This window comes from Xylocopa sonorina, chromosome 4 (genome assembly GCF_050948175.1).
Source record: "Xylocopa sonorina isolate GNS202 chromosome 4, iyXylSono1_principal, whole genome shotgun sequence".
NCBI classification, from domain to species: domain Eukaryota; kingdom Metazoa; phylum Arthropoda; class Insecta; order Hymenoptera; family Apidae; genus Xylocopa; species Xylocopa sonorina.
The window spans coordinates 8,870,475-8,895,998 of NC_135196.1; the positions used below are offsets into that span (position 1 = coordinate 8,870,475).

At 37.7% G+C, this 25,524-nt stretch overlaps 2 protein-coding genes across 9 annotated transcripts in view; both read left to right on the plus strand.

Moving 5' to 3' along the window:
- Positions 1-877: 877 nt before the first annotated feature.
- Positions 878-7,793, plus strand: LOC143422761 (polycomb protein Sfmbt). 4 transcript variants are annotated; one of them, XM_076893660.1, is made up of 10 exons: positions 878-1,013; positions 1,508-1,776; positions 1,881-2,115; positions 2,205-2,404; positions 2,491-2,685; positions 2,789-3,053; positions 3,136-3,872; positions 3,956-4,211; positions 5,272-5,621; positions 5,722-7,793. In XM_076893660.1, the coding sequence occupies exons 1-10, from the start codon at positions 992-994 to the stop codon at positions 6,049-6,051; spliced, it is 2,859 nt and encodes a 952-aa protein (XP_076749775.1). In that variant the 5' UTR covers positions 878-991; the 3' UTR covers positions 6,052-7,793. The 4 variants fall into 4 exon arrangements, with proteins under 4 accessions (XP_076749775.1, XP_076749774.1, XP_076749777.1 ...); XM_076893659.1 differs by having other exon boundaries at positions 979-1,162; positions 1,484-1,776; XM_076893661.1 differs by having other exon boundaries at positions 980-1,162.
- A 2,411-nt stretch (positions 7,794-10,204) lies between these two features.
- Positions 10,205-25,524, plus strand: part of Crp (transcription factor cropped) — an 80,020-nt gene continuing 64,700 nt past the window's right edge. For 2 of the 5 annotated variants that reach the window (XM_076894607.1, XM_076894609.1), the window contains exons 1-2: positions 10,208-10,767; positions 15,940-16,071. Coding sequence is in view for 2 of the 5 variants with exons in the window: in XM_076894606.1 (XP_076750721.1) it covers positions 10,685-10,767 (83 nt within the window). In the remaining 3 variants the exon portion in view is untranslated. Of the gene's footprint in view, positions 10,768-12,911; positions 13,027-15,939; positions 16,072-25,524 lie in introns of those variants that run through there. The other 3 variants (XM_076894608.1, XM_076894606.1, XM_076894605.1) reach the window with 3 other exon arrangements.

Sequence of the window (25,524 nt, forward strand, 5' to 3'; positions counted from 1 at the left end):
AAGGTAAAGAAACTACTCATGTCTCAATTCCTAAATGAAAACAAAAAATTATACAAAGATTTGGCTACAAAATAAATATTAATCATTCTTTTTGATACGTTCGTAACGTTTTTATTGCATTAATTATTATAAAACATTTTCGTGTTGTTATATCAATTTTACTTTTATACTCTCAAGTTTTCCATTACAGGTGTGAATTCGTATGCTACACCATCCAATGAGTTATTACTATTATTATTATTATTACAGAAGGTTCATATATACCAAATTTTATTTCCCTCGCTCATTGTTATTTCACAATGTATGTAAATTCGATAGGTACAAACCAAGAGATACCACGGTTATACATATTTGTATTCAATAGTGTAAAAAAAGTATATGACAACTTAGCCACACAACGCTTCAAAGAGCATCAGCATATTACAGTAACGCCCTCAGGTTCTGTAACGCCACATGGGTATCACCAGGATTACAGAAGTGAAAGAGAGAGAAAGATGCTATAAGAACCCCATCATCTATTTCACTCTTTCGTATAACTTTTTTATACATCTTTCTCTCTCTCTCTTACCTCTAAAGCGGGAAATATAGAATAAATTACAATAAAACTACCGAAATATACAATAAATTACAATAAAACTTCTGAAATATACAAGAAATTACAATAAAGATACTGAACTATATATGAAATTACAATAAAACTACTGAGATATACAAGAAAAAGGTCCAACAGGTGTTGGACCAAATTCTTCTTCTTAGACGTAACTAACATAGAGAATCTATGGTAATGATTATTACTGCTGGAGAAGTGATCACACGCACCACTTCTTATAGATTTGTGCTTCGGCTATATGCACAAACTAGACGGGTTTTAGACTAGATTGTTCTCGTTAGAGGTAACTAGTCTAGGGAGTCTATGGTTATGATTATCGCCGGTAGGGGAAGTCGTCACACACCACTTGAATATATAGGAGTTTTCTAGCCCTGCTTTGTCATGGACATGCAAGCTTCTAATGGTTCGTACTTGTTTTCCTACGCTATGTGATATGTTCGCGCGTTAAATTACATTGTAATTTATGGTCCTGGGATTGAACACTTTACACAGGATATGGTGTATCTTCAAAGAGAAGCTTCTTCTTTTGAAAAATGTTTCCCAATGGAAAAGGTTGAATAAATGTTGATTTTCAAAGCTTTGGCGTCGCTTTGAGAAATAAATCATATTGAATTTTTTTTACATTTTACATGATACTAAATGGAACTCGGCTACAAATATCATTAGTTTCTGTGTTACACATTGTGTCGTGCAGCGTGTTTTGTTTAACAAATTTCCACTGCCTTTTACCGAATATCTTGTCTCGCAAAAAACGATTTATTTCACGCAAAGATGTTGCTACTTCAATTATGATGTTTTGTTATTCGACGCTAAAAACTATTGCTTGCGTACATTTTGTCTAAAAGTAATATTTCAATCGTTATGTGAATGTAGGAATGGATATTTGTATGAATTCAGTGTACGCTTCCATCCCTGGATTACCGGAACTAGGGATGGTATGGATGGGAGATATGATGGTACATGGAGAGCCTACGCACGAACTTATGCTGGACCCACGTCAAGCCGAAAGCCCATTTTTCTCCCATGGCTCTAATCCGTACGAAGACATTAGGAGTCATCAAATGGCACCTACAACCATGGTGCGCTATCTACCACCTCAGTATCCTAACGAATGTTCAGAACCAGACGAAGCTATGGAAGCTGTTGATGCACAAGAAATTCAACAGGTAAATTTAATGTTTTAATCTCTGGAGTTGAACGTGTGGATTATTTCTACTATAATAAAACCTATATGTAATAAATGTGGACAATGAAAATTATCATCTTTCAGGAATATGATTCACAGTCTGAAAGGCAAGAAATGACTGAATACTTGACATTAGAAGATTACATAGGCGACGAAGAGCGTGAACAGGTAGTAAATAATGCTGCAACACAAACTACGCAGGACAATCGTAATAGGAAAATAAAACCGATAAAGCATCCTGGACTCGTTTTGAAAACACCAATCGCGTATCAACCGCACACAGATCTAAATTTTATTCCCATTCGTAAGGATGGTATAGGTGAGATATGTAACATTTAACATATACTGAGAATATGATTGTAAATTGTGTTAACGTTTAGATTCATGTTTCTGTTATTTTTTTCATAGCCGTTTGTGAAAAGTGTGGCGCTATTGGCGTGAAACATGCTTTCTACACAAAAGAACGACGATTTTGCAGCAGAGCGTGTGCAAGATCTTCAGAGCATACAGCTCCTACCGCTGATTCCACGTATAGTCCATCTCATTCGGTAGACGCGCCTTCATCTTTAAATCCAACTTCTCCAAATGAGTCTAAAGTAACAAAAAGTGTAAGTTACCATTAAGTATCATACAAAAAGTTTTACTCTACGGTATACCTTACCGAAAGTTCCCTAACATTTTGTAATTATTTCAGATCTTAGTGAAAGAGGAAACGGATGTAAAGGAGCCTCTTGAACTAGAAAAAGACAAAGTTATATCTGAACCAGTAATGCCAGAGGATTTACCTGTAAGAAGAAAAAGAACTGCTGAAATGGCAGGCTCCTATGATTGGACTCCACAACTAGTTGAACCCGGATTTTGTGCTGCTCCAGTATCTTGTTTTAAACATGTTGGTATTTCATACGATGTTAATTAATAAATTCATACATTATAATAATACTTTAGCTGCTGCAATCATAACTTTGTTTAACTTTTCAATTTTCTTGCTTCAGGCACCAATATCGGAAATATGGGATAATATAACAGTTGGCATGAAAGTAGAGGTGGAAAATACAGATTGTGATGAAGTATGTGAAGCTTTCCCAGACTCGTTTTGGGTCGCTACAGTATTACGTATATCTGGCTATAGAGCTCTGTTAAGGTACGAGGGTTTTGGACTTAATGCCGATAAAGATTTTTGGGTATCTTTGTGCTCGAATGATATACACCCGGTAGGTTGGTGTGCAACTATTGGAAAGCCACTCATTCCACCTAACAGTAAGTAAATGTTCTTTATGTAATGTATGTTCATCTTCATTCCGAGTCGAATACGAAACTTACATTAATTCATCCATTACAGCGATTGCCAACAAGTACAAAGACTGGAAGGATTTTCTAATGAGACGATTAACAGGTGCAAGAACACTGCCAACTAATTTTTATAATAAAGTTAACGATAGTATGAAGTCCCGATTTAGGTGCGGACTTCATTTGGAAGTAGTAGATAAAAATAGAATCTCACAGGTAAAAGTAGCAACGATACAGAAAATTGTGGGCAAACGTTTACATGTAAGGTACTACGACTCACCACCGGAAGACAATGGTTTTTGGTGCCACGAAGACTCTCCCCTCATACATCCTGTTGGCTGGGCCAAGCGGGTAGGACAGACATTGGACGCATATCCTGAGTATTTGGAACGTGTATCGAAATCAAAATTGTGCGAGGACGATGCGACCGAGGATCTTTTTTACGTGCCAAAGAATCATCATGTACACCTTGGTTACACGTTTCGAGAAGGAATGAAAATAGAAGCTATCGATCCTCTTAATCTGTCCGCCATATGCGCGGCAACAGTAATGCAAGTTTTAAAAGAGGATTACATAATGATACGCATAGATAGTTACGACGAAGATGCAAGTGGTGCCGATTGGTTTTGCTATCACTCATGTTCACCTTGTATTTTCCCAATTGGATTCTGTTCTCAACATGGATTACCACTTACACCGCCAAAGGGATATGATCCGACTACATTTACATGGGATGCGTATTTAATGGAGACCAATACTGTACCTGCATCTGTGCAGTTGTTTAATAGGGTAAATACAGAAAAGGTTTTAATAGATATGTTATTCCTTACGTTTATTCATTTCTCTTAACTAAGCAGTAATTTCCTTTATAGGAAATACCTCAACATGGATTTATTGAAGGAATGAGGCTTGAAGCAGCTGATTTAATGGATCCTAGATTAGTTTGTGTTGCTACTATTACTAGGGTGATCGGGAGGTTATTAAGAGTACACTTTGATGGTTGGGAAGACGAATACGATCAATGGCTAGATTGTCAAAGTCCTGACATTTATCCAGTTGGATGGTGTGATCTAGTTGACCACAAATTAGAAGGGCCCCGTGTACTCAGTAAAAACACTAGTCCTACTGGTAAGTATTTGCTTCCTACTCTGATTCTATATAAAAAAACAACTGATTTTGTATCATAAATAATTTTGAAAATATCTAGAATATCATATGATTGAAGACCATTTCAACTTTATTACAATACATTTTTCAAATTATATATCATTGTTGTTTTATGAAAGCTTCTAAAAAACGTATGCTTCTGATTGACATGAAATTTTGAAAGAGTGGGAGGTTGTGAATATCGAATTCAAAATTTGAATTTTGAATTTTTATTAGTTTCCAAGACATTAATAACAAATTTTCAGTACAATACATAGAACGCTACCTATGCACACTTTACTTTTGCTGGTATAGCAATCAGTTTAATAGTATTTGTAGGCTGTCCCACATAACATTTTTTTATATTCTTTATTACGGTATTGGCATTTTAAATTTACCCTTTTGAAAATTAAGTTTAACTAGTTTATTTGCTTAAATAGTTTGCTTAAAAAAAATGCATATAAATTAAAAATGAAATCTCGTGCTTAAAGTTGCAAAATATCGCTCTATTATCAATTTACGAATCAATTTGCTCGATAATTTCGGACGAGGGTCGGACCGGGCGACCGAGAAAATATTCAGCCCAAGCAATACTGCTCGTATTTTCATTTAGGTGGGACACCCTATAGATACTGAGGCCGATATCGCTGTTGGGCCGTCAGCTACTCGACACTTTCGACAGTCGACGACGGCGACTGCTACAGCCGAAGATGGTTGTATTAGTAACATCTGCATGAGTTTGGTAACATTTGTATAAGTAGCGTTCCATGTATGGTACCGGAAGTCTTTTTATTAACATTTCGAAACTATTAAAATCCAGAAACTAAAATATGGATTTAGGGCCCACTCCCTCTACCTCCTCCTCCTCTTCCTCCTTAACTTCACGTCGATTGAAAACGCATACTTTTCGGAAGTTCAATCAAAAGTTTTCTTCAGTTTGCTCATTTTTATTAAAAATGTATACGATAGCACATTCAGACTTTATACTTTTGTGATTATTATGAATTATGTCCGCGAGTGAATAATTTGTTATGCTTCTCAGTAAAATCACCAAGAGGCCTTAAACGTAAAGCTAAGAGAAAACTGAAGAAGAGCAGCAAAGTATCCTGCGTGAAAAACATTCTACCTCGGCACAGTGAACGTATTAGTATGGCTCGTGAGCGAGAACGTGAAATAGAGCCTGCCCAAGGAATAAAAATTGAAAGAGAACGTGATTTGGAAAGTCTACCAGAACAAAGAAATAGGGAACCAGAGCCAGCAGAAGAACCAGCTGGTCCTGATCAAACGTTACCTAGTCCTACTACTGGACAAGGTCAAGCATTAAATGATACTCAAAGTGAAATACAAAGCCCTCCACCGCCGAAAGAAAGAACTGCGACATCATACATTAACGTGAGTATTGGTAGATATTTTATATTTCTGTTTCGATATAGTTCGATATAGTTCGATATAGTTGAAAGTATAAATTTCTAAAGTAAATCTTATTTTGCAGGTAACATCTGCCTCTGGCAAGTACATCCCAAGGCTAGCAGATGGTGTGCAAAAAAGTTCTGAATCTGGTGATTTAGTGCCATCTGAATGGAATGTGTTTGATGTTGCACAATTTCTTCGAGTTAATGATTGTGCAACGTATTGCGATAATTTTAGTAAACGTAAGATAGATGGAAAAACTTTGTTGACACTCACTAAGGACCAAATAATAGACCTTACAGGTTTTAAGGTTGGGCCTTCTTTAAAAATATATGATCTAATTCAACAATTGAAAATCAAAGTGAATCCAGCTCAGGAAAGGTTGAAATTAGGTTTGAAAAAGTTATTATAACAAAGATAGTACATAGTTAATACTGCAAATAAGTTCCACCATTACATTAAAATAAACATGGATTTACAGGTAAGGCATGTAGATGCAAATAATTAAAAGTCATATTTCACAGTGGTTACGTACAGTGTTTGTTATGCTTTATTCATCAGATATACATGTGTATATGTATATATATACATGTACAAAAATTAAAACAGTTAAAAATCGCGGTTCTACTTTATCGTTGAGCATATTAACAAAATTTGAAGACGGTAGCATTTATTTAAAAAACGAAACGTTATTCCCTTTTGTAATGTAGTTAAATTTTATAAACAACACAAAGAAAATTCATGCCTATTATTAAAATTAATATTTTAAAAAATACTACAACTCTAATTTCAGCGTTTAAAAATTTGTTCTTTATTTCATGTTATTTATGAAAATTATCAGACCATTAATGTTCTTACATGTAGAATATTAGAAATCTTAATGCCAAACAAATCAATTTTTTTTCTTTATAAAATATTGCAATCGTTTTACTTTAACGCTTCGAATTAATTTAAAACAATAATTTAGCTTGGCTTGTACTAACACTCTAATAACCTCATAAAAAATAACATACAAATTTTAATTTTATGTATATTAATATTTGTGTTCGTATCGATTCTTCGTGAACACAATGCATTTCAGCAATTTTTATGAATACAAAAAGCTACTATTCGTATTAATATCCTTCAAAACCTCATTCTTCATAACGCCATTATTTGTAAATCCATGCTTTCATGTTGCACTAAATTGATTGCAGATGCATGAACCACATGAAAATTATGCTATTGTATATTTAAGATTTTTTGTTTAAAGAAACAGGAAATTAAAAAAAAACATAATTTAAAGGAGAAAGATTTAGGAGTAAATCAACAAAGATCTATTAAAATAGAAAGTAAAAATGTAGTAAAAGCAAGTCATAAAGTACAAACTAATTTTTGAGTATCAATTCATCACAGCACTAATCATATTTGCCTTAACAATGTAATCCTCTTGTTACTAAAATAGTTTTACATATTTTAATAAATTTGTTGATTTACTCTTCGTTAGAACCAAGAGCTACACATTTGTACATAAATTAAAGCTAACATGAAAATGTCAACTTTTACTCTTGTAAATATAGCATTTAGCACAGTATTAGGTTTAGCTAATTTTTCTGGAAAAAAGGAATCAAGAGAATGTAACCATCGTGTAAAAGGAGTATAACTGTTAAAAAGTGGTTGATGCATTTGTATAACAGATATTGTATCTATATGTAGCTTTATAATCATTACAGTAAATCAAACCAATCGAGCAAAGTCTAAGACTAATTTGCCTTAGGCTCTTTAAATACTATTTTTAGTACGATAGAGTAACGTGGTTACTCTCCTTTATTTATTCAATATTCTGGAATCTCATGAAGGTACCGATTTGATTTGGTACGCGTACCGTTTTAATAGTAGTTCGTTCATAAAATATTAGACGTAAAACATTTGATCGATCATTTAGATTTTACTATGTCGAACAAACGAGAATTTCACGTGCGATCCATATAGTAAAAGTATGTTGAATCATTACGATGACGTGAGATTTCACATTGGCGGTGTAAAAAATTTATTAATTCGGAGAATATTATATATCTATAACTGCTGATCAAAGGAAAAGTGGTAACGTTTTGTTAAACTATCATTGTGTACAAATTGGGAGGCATTATAAATAGTATTACAATTATAAACTTACGGAGTTTGGGTTTTGCTTTAAATACACTAATTACATAACTGTGAGTACAAAAGAGAAACAATATCAATTACAAATGAAAACACACATAATAATAAATACATTTTACGTGTTATTTCGACGACGGTTGGGTTGATGAAGTGAAATAACGTCCAGTGTAAAATCGATATAAAGATTTTTATTTTCTTATTTGAAAACAATGACAATTTTTTCGTTGAATACTACACTGTTTTATAATTATTAGATAATCGAAGATACGCAAACGCGTTAACAGCGAAAAAATAAGCGACACGTGTGTATTCATGCAATTCTTTTTTTTTACACGAAATAAATATTTAAGTAATACTACATATTAATTAAAACGAAAATAAATTTATATGCGCGGTTCTGTTTTAAGGAAAGTATTGCAATCGGCCAAATAATGCTGATTAAGTAGCTCTTTTATAAAGCAGTAGGAGAAGTGCTTCGTGTGTCATTCTCTATTCGCGTTAACAACGTGTTTAAACTTGATAGAAAGATAAGATTTACCTTTTTAAATTGCAAATCTTAAAGTTTTCTCTTTTCATTTTCCGGATTAATGAATAATGATACAGACAACAAAATAGGAGCAAAAAGATTAGCGTTATATTTCATTTATTTAACTGCATTTAAGATGTATTCATAGTTCACTCATTCTGAATCATAATTATATGCAAATTTAACTTCCCCTTTTTACGATGTAATATATTATTAATACAAATGACCATTACAACTATATCAACTATGGATACAATCTCTAGATATTATTTTTAGCCTGTCATTATATTGGATTATAAAAAGGAAATATTGTTTCGCGAATAACTAACAGTATTTATCGATATGCTGGGTTTGGAAATGAGAACAACTCGATTTCTACATTTTTATTTGTACGTTTATCGCTCGTATATATTTTTTTTTATAGAATTAAAGAGAGGATGATAAAAAATAAGTGTTTTTTCACATATATTGTAAAAAATTTGCAAATAATGATGGAAGTACATTGTTTACATTAAATCATCTGAGTGTTTGTATTTTGGTCGACGTTCCGTTATTTTTAGCACGTACGTTAATTGACCGCCAGATGGCAGTGGGCTGCACGACTGTAGAAACCTTATTGATTTAAACAAGGGAGCTTGCAATTTCCATAGAAAATTGTTCCAGGTATATTTTATATCGACCGTCTATCCAAATTGCATTACGATTGATCAAATAGTATCTGTACATATATGTATTGAACAATTTTGGAAAATCATTCATTTTTCTACTAATTATATAAGATACAATTTTATTATTCTTTTGCTTTACTTTCTAGGGACAACATTCGATGAACTGTGCGATCTCTGAACGAAAACATTGCATTGAGATCGTTTAGAATCGCATGCCAATAGCAATAGAAATCGCAATATACGCCTATTACTCGATAAAAGATAAAAATCTTTGTAGATGGCTGTTTTTAAGGTACGAAAGCTTAAATCGCGAGATAACATAAAATTGGTTGAGTGCGACGTGGAATTTTTTCTCGTTGGTTGTACCGCATGCGCGTACTTTTGCACAACATAAGATGTATCGGTAGATGCGAGGGAGTAGCGAATTTTTATTGTCAACTTTCGTATCGTGTAACATTGCATACAGAGCTCGGCGAAGGACCAGGGTAGAAGGTTGGTCGTGTGCGCTCGCGCGGTCATAAATGTACAGATGGTTGCAACGTAGTATACGTGGATTTAGACTCGCGCAGGTGGGGGAGACTGGCGTATTCTATGGGCGGGGCCTCTGCCAGCTGGCAGATGTTTCCCGCGCGGCCGCACCATTCCTCTAGCGTAAACCTACGCGACGTGGAAGTAGTCCCTCCTAACGCGTTAAATATTTCTAACAATAGCTCGCCGAGGGGATAGCTAGATAAACGAGCGAACGCGACGCACAGCCTGTATACAACTACCTGCAGAAAACCATCGAAACTCAGTGTAAAACCGAAGATGAGATGGTATGGGATTGGTCCAAAGAGAGTCATCGTCCAGGGCAGAGTACGGTGCAGCATTCACCCTAAACTTTTCGCGAGTGTTTTGAAAATAGTTTCCAAGTGTTAAATCTCGCGAATATTTCTACGCGACTGTCTGCAACTGTTTTCACCGTAAACGATATTGCGTCACGTTCGATTCGGGTACAAAACTTTGTTCGCTCTTTCAATTATGTATCGTATTTCGTTTGTATCAATTCATCGTTACAGTGCGTGAGAGTTTAATATGTGTCACGTGTACAAAATCGACGTTCCGACGAGGTTCGCCGAACGATTAATTTGAAATCTACTAGCGTTTTTTATTCAACGTGTACATTGGCGAAAAGGATACTCGGAGTGAAGTTTTCGAGTTGTTAATCGTGTGCGCGCAAAGTAATAAACGCGTACCATTGACGAAAATTATGATAGATATCGCGTATGCGCGATAAAAGGAGATTACGCGGATGTATCGGAGGGTGTAGAGATTTTTTACGTAAGTGAAAAGTGCCGCTTAAGGGGCGCCGGATGGACCATAGGTGATGACGGCACTGAACCGGCGGCGGAGTGATTCGTGGTACGCTGTGGGGGCCCTCAGCTGTTTCCCGCCAAAGATCGCCATTACAAAACGCGTTCGGGCGTTGTGAGTGCGCCGCGCGGAGTGGCTGTCCCGTGGACGAATCTCGGTACGTGCCACCGCGGTCTAAAAACGCTAATTAATTAACCAGTCTCGGGAGAGTATCCGTGTCGCGAAGCCGTGAAGGGTGCGCGTCGTTTTTTCCGGGAAAGTGTGCGAGGAGCCCGTCGTTTTTTCGCTGGCGCGACGACGGCTGCTGGGACGTGAAACAGCGCGGCGGGATTCTTAGTGCTACGGACCAACGAGATATGTCAGTGTTTGGTGGTGAGGATCGTATTCTGCTCGAGGAAATTGTTGAAACCACTGAGGAACAGGAAGCCACATTGTGCGGGTGAGTGTTACCTTTAATTCTCATCTGTCGGATAATTGTAAGTGGGCGTGATATTTTCGGAGCGATCGCGGATAAATGCGCGCACGCCATGTGTCGAAGAGTCGTGCGAGTTACGTACGCGTTCCGCGTGCACGTCAGCGTCGTATAGTGTGTATAGAGCGGCGCAGTTTGACACGCCACGTCATTTATGACTTTAAATACACGGCGTAACGCCGCCTTCGCGGATTATACCGCCCGGATCGCACAAATTTATCGTCGATGGATGATGTACGCTCGTATACATTATCGAGTCTAATGTCTATCGCTTCCTTTGCACAGTCGCCATCGTTGTTACTATTGCCGACGTCGCGGTGGTATTGGCAAGCCACGGTAATCGTGCCACGATACAAACAAAATCTTAGTGGTCTATCGATAGCCAGCTGTCGTGAAGCCGGCCGGCCGGCCGGCCGGCATAATACCCAGCCTTCGTCTTTCATTCACATGACGCAATTCTACATTAATTTCGTTCGTAGTCGGATTTTTTTCTGCTTCCGTCCTATTCTCATTTACGTCGTACCTCGCGTGGGTAAATGTGGAGAGAGAATTCGCGCAAGGACGCGGGGCGAATTCTTTGTACTCTCCATGCGTTCACGCCCAAACAAGCATGGCGCGGGAGACACTCTCTCTCTTTCTCTCTCTCTCTCTCTCTCTCTCTCTCTTTTTTTCTCTCTCTCTAATTGACTTACACATTGACAATATAAATACAGTATTCGCATTTTAAATTCGCCCTTTTGCGAATCAAATACTTCTCTGCAAAAAGATACAGATATTTATTTAAAAGTAATTATCAATTTATTAAAGTCAGTGTATTACGTAATTCATATGTATGAAATCTGTGTGTAAATATAATTTATATATACGTATCGTAATCTATATGTAATATGAAATATGACAGTTTTTAACAATCCTAACATTGTTATCCTTCGTCGATGAGTAAAATCAATACGTGCCAGAAAATTTTAAATGAAAATATAAATATTGCTTTGAAGCAATATTACGTTTAACAAGATGAGACTTTGCATTAGGTACTATTTCGGTAATTCAGTTTCTTTGCTTACTATTTAGTTTACATTTGGTGTTTTTTTTAAAAGTAGATGTACTTGATTCGCAAGAGATAAATTTAAAGCGCCAATAGTATACGCACTCCGATTCGGTAATAGGATTGAAAGTGTCCAAACATTACATATTTTTTCTACAATTATTCATGATATGTCTAAATAAGAGAAATCAATAGCAACTCGATGTTATTTGAGTTTACAATTAATCTTCGACGCTATACGCTGTCCATTAACGATACATTAAATTCTGTTTGGAAGAAGTTACGGCGATTTCTCGCGAGGTGTCTGCCGTCAATGGGTGGATATCGTAGTTGCGATTTAATCGTTTGAAGTGTAATGCGATATCCGCGATTGATTTAAACCCCCGTAAACATTGTCCTGGCTCCGTCTCACGGTCGCGGTATGCTATTGTGCGCGTATGCGTATACATTTATACACGCTCCGTTTCTCTCTTTCTCTCGTTTCATTTAAGAATAGTTTCCTTTTATTTTTTCCTCCCAACATAATTCTCAGAATCGACCAGATTTGTGTTTACATTAGCGGCTGAATAACGTGGCACGGTATTCAGTTTCTTTCCACGGCCTACCGGTATAGGTACGCGCGAACTCGAGCGTCTGAAAAAAGAGAAGGAGAAAAAAAAAACAAAAGGACGAGGAAAGCAAGTTCCTTTGTATACGGCCGAGTGACCGACAGACCAGCCAGGGTATACTATGCGCGTTACGTAAAGCCACGTTTATTGCACAATAATGGATCTCTATAAATAACTCGAAGCATGCCGCTTCGGCGCAACTTCTTGTTTACATACGCTCATCACCGCGCCACATTACGTTCACTTCTCTATCGTGTCCAAGTATTTAGCTGCCACGTACGACCAGAACGGAGCCGGCGGTCTACTCCAGTGAAATTCGCGGCTACCGTCGATAATATTACGCCTAGCCTCGCAATTCTTTCGCTGCTCGGTTTGTCGTTGAAACGCACACGTGATACGTACGTAACCACACTCGAAACTACTGCCCACGTATATGTACATATATGGTGTAAAGGAACGTTGCACAGTGTACGCCATAGTTGACCGACGTAGTGCCTGAATGAGAACAGGTTAAGAAACACGGAAAGACGCAATACGCGAATGATTTTGCACGCTGGGAAGCTCTTGTTAGAGGTATCAAGCGTAAATTATTGCATTAATGCACGCGGCATACCTTATGTTCACGTTCCTATTATATTTATTCATTCATTTATAGCTTTATTAATAAATTGACAGGCGACTTCAGAGAGTTTCTTCCTCTTGATAGTTTCTCATTTCCGATACGCAAATGATATAAAGAACAGGCGCTTAAATTATCAGCAGAACGTACGTTGAAATAATGCGCGACGCTTTTTATACTCCCTTTCTTTTCTGTTTTTTGTTAAATACCATTTTGCATTCGTGTTCTAGATACGTTTGTACTTTGTTCGCTAGTAAAATACAGAAAAAATATAGCGTTTAAGATACATATATAGCGAGCAACAAGAGTATCTTTGTTGTAGCGTTATCCTATTTTTAATAGCGCTTTAAAATGTTGTGTTTTTTTTCATTTTTTCGTTTTTTTTCACTTGAAAAGGAATTACTCACTCGTTACGAGAGAGAACGTCTAATATGTGTTTATCCTCTCATCACGCGACTCACCGTATCAGCTGATTAAACGTTCCGCTGTTACGTAATCGGGCACGATTGATACTTCGCCAATCGTGATAAATTTCCTACCACGGTTTATCGCCACTTTACACGGATGAAATGTTCCTCGCATGCAATGTGTCATTTTCGTCGTTAAAACGATGCGTCACGAATTTATAATTAGTCAGATAATTATAGGCAAATATTAGCCACTTGAGACGAATTTTTCGTTTCTACGCTGTTTTAAACGATCGGAGAGAATGGCGGCGCAATTTTAAAGGAAACGCTACATTTTTACAGGAGTTTTTTATATACGCGACATTTGAATTTTATTAATTTTTTTGGTCGTTCCATACTAATTGATCGTGTCAACGTTTCTCTGAGACCGGCTAAATTTATTTTTTTCTCTGTTAATCACAAGTTCACGAGTTCATAGATTGTGCACACGTGTATGTTTTATGGTTTAATCTTGCTTTCTTTTTTTCTCGTCTCCCAGCACGGAATTTGCATTATTTATCGCCGGGTTTTTACCCGAAGTTGGCCCTGAAATTCTTGCACAATACATTTTTACAATGGTTCAAATCGCAGGCTAACACGTACTCATCTTACTTCCAAGGAAGCAAATCAAAGCATCTCCTTGATTCATGATTTTTACTAAATGTTTCTTCTTTTGAACACATTCTTCTAAAGCGCGTGCTCGTATGTATTATACATCCGGTAATAATTTGGCAATTAATGTTGTTTAATAATAATTTATATTCTGTAAACTCATCATGTCGCATCACATGTCAAAAATGATAGGTTTATTAGTACTCGCGTACGAAGGTGTATCTACGTCCATGTCTAAAGTCCATTTTCATTTTATTTTTCCATTACTTGGCAAATATCGATTACGTCTTTCACTCCGGCGATCGCTTCACTCTCTCAAGAGAGGTAGAGAGAGAGAGAGAGAGAGGAATCATAATCAAACCTAATGAAGTTGCTCGTAAAAAAGACCTTTGCGTAACGAACGAATATTGGTATGTTGGAATATTACTTAGTAAAAAAAAAGCTGGACAGCCATCCACCCACTTCCCTAGTTATTTTCTACGATGCGTGCGCGGGCGCGCGCGTATAACACGCAGATAAAATTACTGTCGCTCGATGCCCTATCGATTTTCTTTCAGTATTTACGTCAGCTACACCTTCGCCAGCGTACGCCACGCTTACTATGTAGTTATTATCACCACGTCGTTTATCAAGCGTTAGAGAATAAAACTCGCTCGACTGATGGCACTTTTTCGTTCGCCCGTTTGCACGACTTAATAAATCGGTCGAGCCAATCCTGACCACGGTCAATGTGGTTGCGCCACATCGTGCGTAGTTGCCTTTTTATGTATACATATGCACATACGAACGATATATACAACGTACAACATAGCGCTACGAGTAGCAAGTCGGAGTAACGAAGACCGATCGAGTTCGGTATTTGGAGAGGCGGAAAGAGACAGAGACAGGGATGGCTTGGATTGCGTATTGCACTTGCACAGCGGGTTAATCCCCGTGAATAAGTGCACTTGTACTTAACGCGTTCCTTCCTGGGTCGTTTTTACGCAACTTGTGACTCACGTTGAGTTTATTGAAAATGATACACACTGTGGATTTTGATAAATATGCTTACCGCTTACAAGTTCAGATTGAAAAGTTATGCCTTTATAATCGAATGGTACGTTGCATTTTAATAGAAGCTGCGTACGCTTACAGATACATGAATATATAACAAACGCTACATGAATTCTATATGAAGTTTACGTGTTGATGTACGTGTATTTTTTTGAACACATCGTATTCATTTGATAAAATATTTCGTTATGTTTTTAACGCATCGATTTCGGGGGGATATCGCGAATGCTCGATAAGGAACACAAATTGGTGTGAACTTTTCCCGCGATCGCGGTCAATTATAGAATTGAGTAAGAGATAAGGAAAGTAAGTTGACTGATAGATTTTACTGCAAAATCGTACGGGAATTAAATTACATTTAATTTAAGTAGCTTACATGTACAGATTCCCTTAGATCCCAGTATTATTGCGAGGAAAGTAACATTTCGTAATCGCATCGTATAACTCTGTTACGCTTAGTATGGTAGTATGAAAAAGCTTTCGATACTTTTATCTTCTCATGCTACAAGTAATACATTATTCACAATTTGCTTCAAAGTGAAAAGATAACGTAGAAATGTAGATATTTATAGCAGCTATCTTGATTTTTCTCAAAAATCGACTTAGGTCACTTTTAAACTGAACGGTTCATTTATGACATCTTTTAATCTGTTTGTGCAATGTGGAATGGATCAGTTTGTTTGTATAATTTTGGGAAACTCCAAAAAATTTAAAAAAAAATCCTTGGTTTTGTGACAATTTTCTAACTTTTTCCAGATGAGCCCAAACATGTTCAATGGGGTTCAGGTCAGAACTTTCTGGAGGTGCTTCAGTGACATGAGGGAAATTATAAAGGAGCCAACTGCAAACGTCCCAACCTTTATGCTCGGGATCGTTGGCCTGCTAAGAGTAGAGATTATTTTTTTTCTTATATATCTATTTTTTTGGGTCGATTCTAACGAATGCAAATTTTCGAATCTTCATTCTCTCATTTGTGATCGTGTTTATAAAAACCAGATATCCGATCCTATAGTATTCCGTAAAGGAGTTCAGAAAACTTATTCGCATTGCTACAAACACGTTAAAAGAAATTTGGCAGACATTTTTGCATTATTTCGAATATTTGAGAAAGAAGCACGTTGCAGAGGACAAGATTTCGAGTAGCTTTTTCTTACACATGATACCATCTTGTGGCTTTTATTTTCGAGATGTTCGTAAAAGAAGTATCAAACAATTTTTAGTGTTTTAGAAAGTGAATTACATACAAGTCGGAAAAATATTTACCGCGTTATCGAATTCGTGACACTAATATCAACTTAATCCGCGCACACGCACACGTACGATCTCCATAATTAATTTTTAGAGAAAAAATAGCACGTACGGTGTATCGATTACCGATTATTACGGGTGTTATACCGCTTTACCACGAAAGCATAATGGCTACCGTTCCTTCGACTTGTACGCAAAAGAGCCACGCTAACGAGTCGCGGTGCAACAACGTTGCACCGCGAAATCTCGGCACTTTGCTGGCCTCGTCTAGGAATGGACTTAACACTTGCTGGAACTGCGGATATTTTCAAATCCTGTTATCTGCCCGTACTTACAGCCACAGGTTAAATCGGTTTAACATTCGTGTTCTGCTACTGATTCCTAACGTATAACTGCAATTACGAGAAGTACCATTAATACCTCGACAAAATGGTATTCTTAATACTGTTTGTAAAGTGCAGTAGAAATGAAGATTATTTAAAGAAATCATCATTTCTGGATCGCAAATATTATAGCATAGATATTGACAACGGTTACATGTTTTAAAATCACAGAAATCGAAGATGTAACTGTATGGTAGACGCGGAGGGCGGGGGTGTAATAAGAGTGTCATAAAACTCCCGGTAATTGAGATATCCTGAAAAAAAGTAGAAAATGAATTGTGTAATCTAGTGAAGGTTAAGGAAAATAGAGAGAAAAGAAATTCGAAGTGGATCTTATTTCTATAGCTATGAGGCATTGAGAGCTCCAGAGTAGATGTTGAGAATACACGTATTGGCAATTTAAATTCATCGTTTTGCAAATCAAGTACTTCTATTTAAATATTCGACAATACTCTGTGCGTTATAGTGATTCGCTTCCTCCTGGATTTGCTTCTGATTCCTTTTTCATCTTGCCACAGTAGACAGTTAAACTGTGAAAATGGCCTCTAAAGACTTGAAATGCCTTCCAGTTCTGGAGCTTGCCAGCAGACAACAATGGTTTCTCTGTTGACCTCTTACGCTCCACATACCCACTATGCGCCGTAAACTCATGTTACATGCACATATGTGTGTAGGTATTACTCATGGATAAAGTCGAAGGGACCAACCTCAGACAGGAATAATGCCTCCGTCTGACGCCCTTCTGTTTCTTCTTTTTTTGAATACGTTCACACGTTGCTCCCAAGGTAGCTCAGTGATAATTTCGTCTTCAAATCTTCTTTAATGTAATGTCTCAATTTTACGCTACCCGTCTGCGTAAATTCTTAATAAATATAAATCAACGGTATGCTCTTTCACTAGATTCAGAAAGTTTAATGCTACAAATTTGCCAGCATAAAAAAAACTTGCTGCAAAATTGACCTTGACCTTGACCTTGAATTTCAGTCAATCCTCCGCATGCGCTCTCGCGGACTTATGGGAATTTGTTACACCGGTAGCGATCTTTTCTGCGAGTTTTATTTGAAGAAAATTTCATGTTCTTGAAATATACAGGGTGATGATATTTTTGTTGGTCCACCTTGTATACTTTTGAGAAAAGGTAGTTAATATATAAACGGTTCATTTTGTCAGATGAATCACTTATATTTTGGATCAGCTTTCTGTTTGCGTCTTTACTATAAATCTATCTAAATTCAGTTTCATTCTTCGTCATTATGGTTTCGAAAGTCAGAAGAGTCTAGCCATACTTTGTTCTGTAGAAAGGAACCCACCCAAGTACCAAATCTTCCCAAAGTCGACACTAGCTTGAACATCCTGGAATCAACTTAAGACCGTTTCCATGTAAACCGACTGACCATCGATCCTTAACAAAGGATCACTTGGTCCTACGGCTCGTAACTACCTGGACTATTAGGCGCGGCAGTGGCGAACACCTGGTTAGTCGCCTTTGTTATCTTACCGTGGACCATGCAGTTCCAGCATTTTGGATTTCAGCGAATCGTAATGCGAAATAGAGCCTATTTCTTCGACATTCGCGCCAGGGAAGGCTTTTAGCCACGGGTCTGGGAGGTTATGCGAATCTCTCGTTTCACCTCTCCCACTCGGTTTGCTTCGTTCCCATGACTTCGAATACTTTTAGCGCATACGTTCGCAATTTCTCGAAAGCTACGTAGTTTTACGTTTTCCGGTAGGAATTCGCGATCGGCGTCTGAGGTTTCGAGTTATTTGCGAAGGGGATTTGAAAACTTATTCTCAACGGAAATAAAATATCTAGTATCGGAGCATGTGGATATTTCGATTTTAAATTAGTCACGATTTGGCCATTAATTTTATTTTACCTTACTTTATCACTGCAATTTTAAATATCAAAGTAATAGTGCTTATTTATGGGAGAATACGTCGTGATTTACGTTATAGGGAGACTTTCAATTTATGAGTTACAAATCAACTATTATTGCAATCTTTTCTTGACAAATGGAAAAATTTAATCTTACTGCCTGATATAAAAATTGATGTTTATTGGGCGAAAGGAGAAGTACAAATTCCGGTAAAAAAAAAGGAGGAAGATAAGTTTTTCATATAGATAGAGTCAAAAACTCTTTCCAAATCGAGTATAATCTCAAGTATTATGCAACTTATGAATGCTATACAGAATTTTTATTCTATTTATTATTAAGCACTTGATTCGTAAAAGGGGGAATTTAAAGTGCCAATACTATAGATGTAACACGTATTGGAGTGATGCGTGGAAACGAAATTGTAATTACCAACTAGACGAAACAACACTTGATTGCATCGATAAATGTTTTGCGATTTGCTCTCGACGCGCTAAAAATAATTGCAAACATCTCGGGTCTTGTGTAAAGAAGCAAAGAGAGTACTAATTAAAAGGAAAACATTGAAAAATTCTTCCATTCCCTGCAATGGACGAAATTAGCGGCTGTCATTTGCGGTCGTGTCGGTTCGTTGAAATCCACCAGCTGGGAACTCGCCTCGCGTTGTTTCACGCATCAGAACACTCGCATTCCGATTGTCATCGATAGAAATTGTCATTGTTTTCGTCGCAGGTGTCACATCGGCTGATTAACAGCTCGAAGTATGTAAAGGAGATTGCCGGCATGTGAATCGCTACTCTTTCATTCCGAAATACTTGTCGCTCGTGAAGCATGGTATTTTTGTACGTTTTTTACCGCAATTTGTAGCATTCGTTTTTATTTCACCGCCACGGAATCGGAACAGATACGAGTCTCAACGCGTGTCGTATAATGTATTCAAAGATTTTTTTGCTGTTAACATAGAAAAGTTGGATAATTAAAGACACTGTTTTGCTTCTAAATCTTAATTGTCTGTACTATTGATCGTTAAAATTGAATGCGTGAAAAGAGTTGTACTTAAACGTTTTGAAATTTGTTTTATTCCCAAGGACACATTTACTCTCTTGTGACTTTCCTTTCATAACTGGATGCTTTGTATGGTTTTGTTTAATTGGGATGAAAGTACTATCTTTTTACGACTGTCGTGTAGCTTAAAAGCTAAAAAGTTTTTCATGCCTACTTTATGTTCATTTTACGTTTAATAATCGAGAAAGTAGTCTTTTAATTTATTTAGAAAGTTTATATTGATGTACGTACAAATATTTGGGAAACAGGACGCACAGAGCCATAAATTGGCTTTATGGCTCTGTGCGGTTGATGTCGAACGTTCTACCTGTTCACCCAAGTAACAACAGCGTTTAGGCCAGATAAAAATTCTTTGCTCGTGTTCGAAACAAAGGGACATTTTCGACGCGAACAGTTTGCAATCATATTTGAGAATGTTGTAAGAAAAAAAAAAGTTTTAGCTTCAATGGCAGAAACAAGATTTACAGATAGAAAGTGTTATATCGTCTATGCGATAATACACATTTTAACTTGCTAATACGCACACCAACTATCTGGATAGATTAAAATAAATTCTTTTTGCATTCACATATTTTGTTTAAACATTACCGTGTGGTTACGAACAAACGCATGAAATTATACTTCGCACAACAAATAACGTTGCGCCATGTTACGATAGCGTACAATTAAAGTGTCTGCTTTGCATGTTTGCGAAATTTAGCTTATCATATACAGGGTATCTCAAAAAGATGTGTATACAGCTTTAACGATTATAACTTCAGTTCTTACTAAGAAAGAACAATTAGAAAGTTATGATCTCTTAAACAGTGTACACATTTTTTATAGCTCCAAAGTTCACGACATTACTTTGTTCCACATATCGCCATCGATCGAAGGAAAAAATTGTAAAATCGAAGAAATTCTATTTCGTACCGAATCAGCGGTGTATTCATACCTTCGCGAAGATTGCAGCTAGCATAGATCCATGTACTGTTTCTCTCACACTTGCAAAGGTTAACGGAGTAAAAGCAGGGAGTCGGTTAAACTGTCGATATATTTCGCAGCTATAAATAGCTCAGATGGAAGCTATACACTCCCGCTTGTTCTTCCCGGTTAAAGGATTAAATAATAAAAATAGGAAATCAATCGGATCTACAGTTAGAATTTCGCGGGTAGAGAAGCCAACGCTGCGGTGGCTCGAGTAAACGTACGGCTGGGCTACGATCAAGCTGGGGCCGTTAAATTAAAGTAAACACGTTTCAGTAGCCAGGACAAGCGAATCGAAGAAATCTTTCATCCTGTGTCAATTTAGATCAGTGGTTCTCAGTGTGCGCATCTCCACTCAATTTATCATATCTCTGCCTCGTATTTGTTTTGCTGTCTGATACTGTCCGGAGTCGCGCTCCATTCAGTGCGCGATTATAAATATGAAAAAAGGCGATCTGTATCTGGCTAAAACTACCTATTAAGTTTCAAGTGCTTTTTAAATGTGGACTTAGACCAGTTTAAGAAAAAGACGGCTGATATGTACGTGTAACGAGAAATAATAGAAGAGCAGAAAGAAAGGGAAGAGGCACGTAGGCCCGTCGTGGCGCCCCGTGGCTTGTGACTTACGTCACACAGCTAAATATATGCCTGGCCGTTCCCAATCTCATTCCCATTCTCGTTCTTCATCTATCCCGTATGAGCTAACACGGCGGGTTTATCCTTGGTCTGGCGAAGACATCCGCAAAATTGCCCTCCATCTTTCCTTTCCTGCTTTGTTTCTCGTTCATCTTGTAACACGACCCCATTCACCGCCCTCTCGTTTAGACGTAACATTCGCGAATCGGAGCTTTTACAGATAATCAGGAGCGCGTATGATGAATATTGATGGTAAATTGAGTTCCAGGAAGCGTTTATCAGTTTTTAGAAGCCGTAATAAGGTTCCGGGATATTGAGTCAGTGATAAAAGGGAGATAGTACATGGTTGCTTATGAGCATGAATAAATATACCGCGATGGTGGACGTATAGTATACTGGTAATAAAAAAATATGAAATCTTTATTTATTTCCTTTCTCTTTCGTTTGTTAAGCGTAATATCGGAGTAAAACTGTATTAACATGTCGTTCAACGATATCACAAAAAAACTAATTAATGGAAGAATGAAAGAGAAGAAAACGAGCGCGATTTGTCGAGTTGAACGAAAACTAAACGAAGAATCTCGAATAAGGAGACGTAGTGCCTCGCACCGGTCTGTTTCGGGTTTTGTTCTTGATCCTGTTAGCATCTGTCGTTGACAGCTCCATTTCTAGAAAAAATTCTCGCACACCAGCTGCTGCTGGCAGTAATCTTTACGCTTGTTCGCTCCTATTTTTTCCTCTGGAACTACGTTGCCCAAATGTGTCTTCCTAACGAACTGTAATTGAAAGTATCGGGAGGGGTAAAATAGTCGGGTCCTCAGACTCAATTGATGACGTAACGTGTATCATAGCGAAACAACAATGATGCCATTTGTTCATCGACTTGTTAAACATATTATTTCCTCCTCAATTTTAAAAATATCTCCGCGTCTCTCTACCTTTTATCTTTTTACAGATATGTCTCAAATAGAAAAAAATAATAAGAAAAGTGGTACGCTTTGAGAATTGTCTGCCACTTCACGGCTTATCTTTTGTTTATAATCTCTATAAACTGGGTTTTGTTTGCGTGCATATGTGCGCTCGAACTTATGTTAGGAAGAAAGCTCCTCACACAGCTGTACACACAAGATTGCAAAATATAGCATAACTAGTCCCTTTACGGTGACCGGAACCCAACCCTAATTCAATACGAATCGAATTACCGCAGTAATTGATTCGACTTGTGACTATTGTATTAGGGTTGGTTTGTCTTTTAAATTCCAATCGTCTCACAAAGGCCGGTTAGGTTGTACTCGTAGTATAATACTGCAGGGGGCGTTCATTCGAAGAATCTACGGTCGACAATCTCACGGACGCACATTTATGGGCAGAGAACTAAGATCATTCGCCGGTTAGACTTTAGAGAGTTTACTATTTATAGTTTTTTCATAAAAATTTAGTAAAACAAATTGTACGCACAATTCACCAACGATATGTTATTTTAACACCTTAAATATGGATGATGTCATTTGGCGCCAAGCGTTAAATACTGTTATCTGTCACGGATAACGCTGTTAGGCATCATACGAATGTCGCGCCATATTTTACCTCAGTTACTGTCTTAGCGGTATGGAACCATCACTGTGACTCCTTCGATAAGGTGTTAACAATAAACTTTCAATACCATACATAAAATGCCGCTCATTCGAACGTGCTTTTTGGATTTCGATTTTATCTTCGCTTCCAGTTTTTACGTTAACATCCTTATTAATTGGAATCCGAACGATGCGGCGCGAAAAAGGGGAAGATAGATCCATCGGCTGGTATGGAGAAGTTTTTCAAAGTTAGGGTCTCCAAAAGCTCAACGTAAACGAATATACGGATACAACTCAGTGATAGTGTACGTACATACAGGCGCTTACACAAACCTGTTTGCGACCATTCGAAGAGCGACGTAGCATTTCCCTGTTCTACCCAAATTTGGCCTTGGGTACATATACTGACCGACTTAAAAAGTTCATCTCATTACGGTTATTTCATCAAGCTTTTATGTGCTATTATTTTGTTTCGTTTTTTATTTCTATTAAAATGTCACAACTTGTTTAGAAAAAATCGACTTGGCGCTTAACGTGTCAAGTGAACGCTCTAACTGAAAAGCAAAAAGTAAAACATCTGCACGAAGGACGAACGTGCGACGATGGCGCTGACGCATACTACTTTATGCTATATACCGGACAGTTTGCAAATCATGTTTCCCAAACGACGAGCAGCATAGAGCCAACTGGTTAGCGAGTCTCTTCGCGAGCTGCTTTCGCGAGTAGTAGTTAAAATCAAGTGAACTTGTAATTTAGTGTTTAAGTCAAATTGACCGCGAATATCTTGAAACCTAAGCAATATCTAGACACCGAAGTAATTAGCGTGTAGATATAAAATATAAACTGCACTGACTAAGCATAACCGCGTACAAGCGCTGCGCTACCGGCAGTCAAAATACCAAGAGAATTCAAATAAAGCCAACATATGCGCCTAAGGATAAACAAATGGGGAGCGAGCAGGGAACGCTAAAAGATCCCGAAATAACTAAAGTATACGCGGCGTCGAGGCAGCGTATTCGAAGCGATGAATGAAACAGCCAAGATTCTCCAACGGCGTGAATTTACTCAACTTTTCAATGAACCTTGACCTTTCTATCATACGAGAGAACCGTCGCCGTGTATTTCCATTGCCATAGCTCGATCGAGTAGGGGATCGAAAATCGCGAGCCTTCGGATGGTCCTCGTTTCGGCTACGAGCATTTAATTGATCCCTACCCTGATCGAGTTGAATTGCCTGTAAAAACCCAAACAGAAGTTCCAATCGGCGTATCGTTGCCGCGCTTGTGGAGTCTCCTCTCTTCCCGTCTTGAAGACGTGTTTTCCAGGCGTTTTCTAGCTGCTCGCAGCTGATAGCCAATCAGAGATAGCGAGTCTCGTGCGAAGGCACCGGTAACAACCAGCTGAGTGGCGCCAGCCATCAGCTGTTAGTGACTCACGCGAGCCGACCGAGAGCGGTGCGCCGCCGACAACACACGACCGCTCTCGTGACTCTCACTAATACATGGCTGGCGCATGCGCGAGTGGCCATGTAGCCACTGGCACTGGCGAGGAACGCGGACGTGGCAGGCGGTTCGAGCGTACATACACACATACTTCTGTTGCGTACTCTTGCGTACGCTTACAACTGCGTTTCACTGTGTACGCCCAGTCTAGATGATGAGCATTCGCTTCGAATCAGCGCCGGCGACGTATGTGTGCGTGCGCGTGAAAAAATTTCATTAAAGAACCGTACTCGCGAGAAGTATATGTACCCGATCGACGTGAGATTCGAAGGTCATTCACGCTGTATCGGTACCTGTCATTGGTTGCTGAGTGTCCAGTGGCTGACGACCCGGTATTGGCTCTAGACATCTATTGGATGTCTCGTCTATGTAGAGTACGCGCTCTGTTGGTGGGATCGTACATTTTCTGCGAATTTCACCGGATATTGTAAGTCTGAGCATATGAACTCTTGACTTTTTTCTGCTAAATGTTCTACAGTTGGTACAAAGCACTTAGCACTTCTTTTACAACAATATGAAGAAAGAAGGGTTTAGAATTTAAGGTGCATAGTACAAAATAATGGATGTATATTAGCCAATTATGATGCATTAAAAAAATGCAAATACAATTGTTTGCAGAAGATAAGAGGAAATTCATAGCCTATAGATTGGTCTATTTCGAACTTTATCTTCACTTTGTTGATATACCGGTAGTCGTCAATGAGGATGTAAATATAACTGTACTTGTTCGATTATTCAGAGAAAATGCTCAAGTAAATACAAATTAGTAATCGTGATACATTTACTCACATAAGTATATTATATTATAGTGTCCCTTAAAAGTGACACAGAGAGCGGGATACAGAAAGAGCATGTTTAAATTAGTTTGACATTTGGAACAAAAATTAATGTCAAGAGAAACTATTGTTATTTGAGCGAAGAGAATGTTTACTTAATTTAGCAGCTCTGAGTTTTTTGTATTTAAACATGTGAAACGAGAGAAATCAAGTGTTAAGATCGCTAATAAGAGTAAAACACTTGCGAATATTTCTCTTATTAGCGTGTGTACTTTTAAACAGTAACATACATTACAATATGAATATGTTCACACGCT

Excerpts from the sequence above, each read along its gene's own strand:
- LOC143422761 (XM_076893659.1), top strand. Across the intron at positions 2,116-2,204 it reads CATTCGTAAGGATGGTATAG|CCGTTTGTGAAAAGTGTGGC; the intron begins GTGAGATATGTA and ends TTTTTTTCATAG. Across the intron at positions 2,405-2,490 it reads AGTCTAAAGTAACAAAAAGT|ATCTTAGTGAAAGAGGAAAC; the intron begins GTAAGTTACCAT and ends TAATTATTTCAG.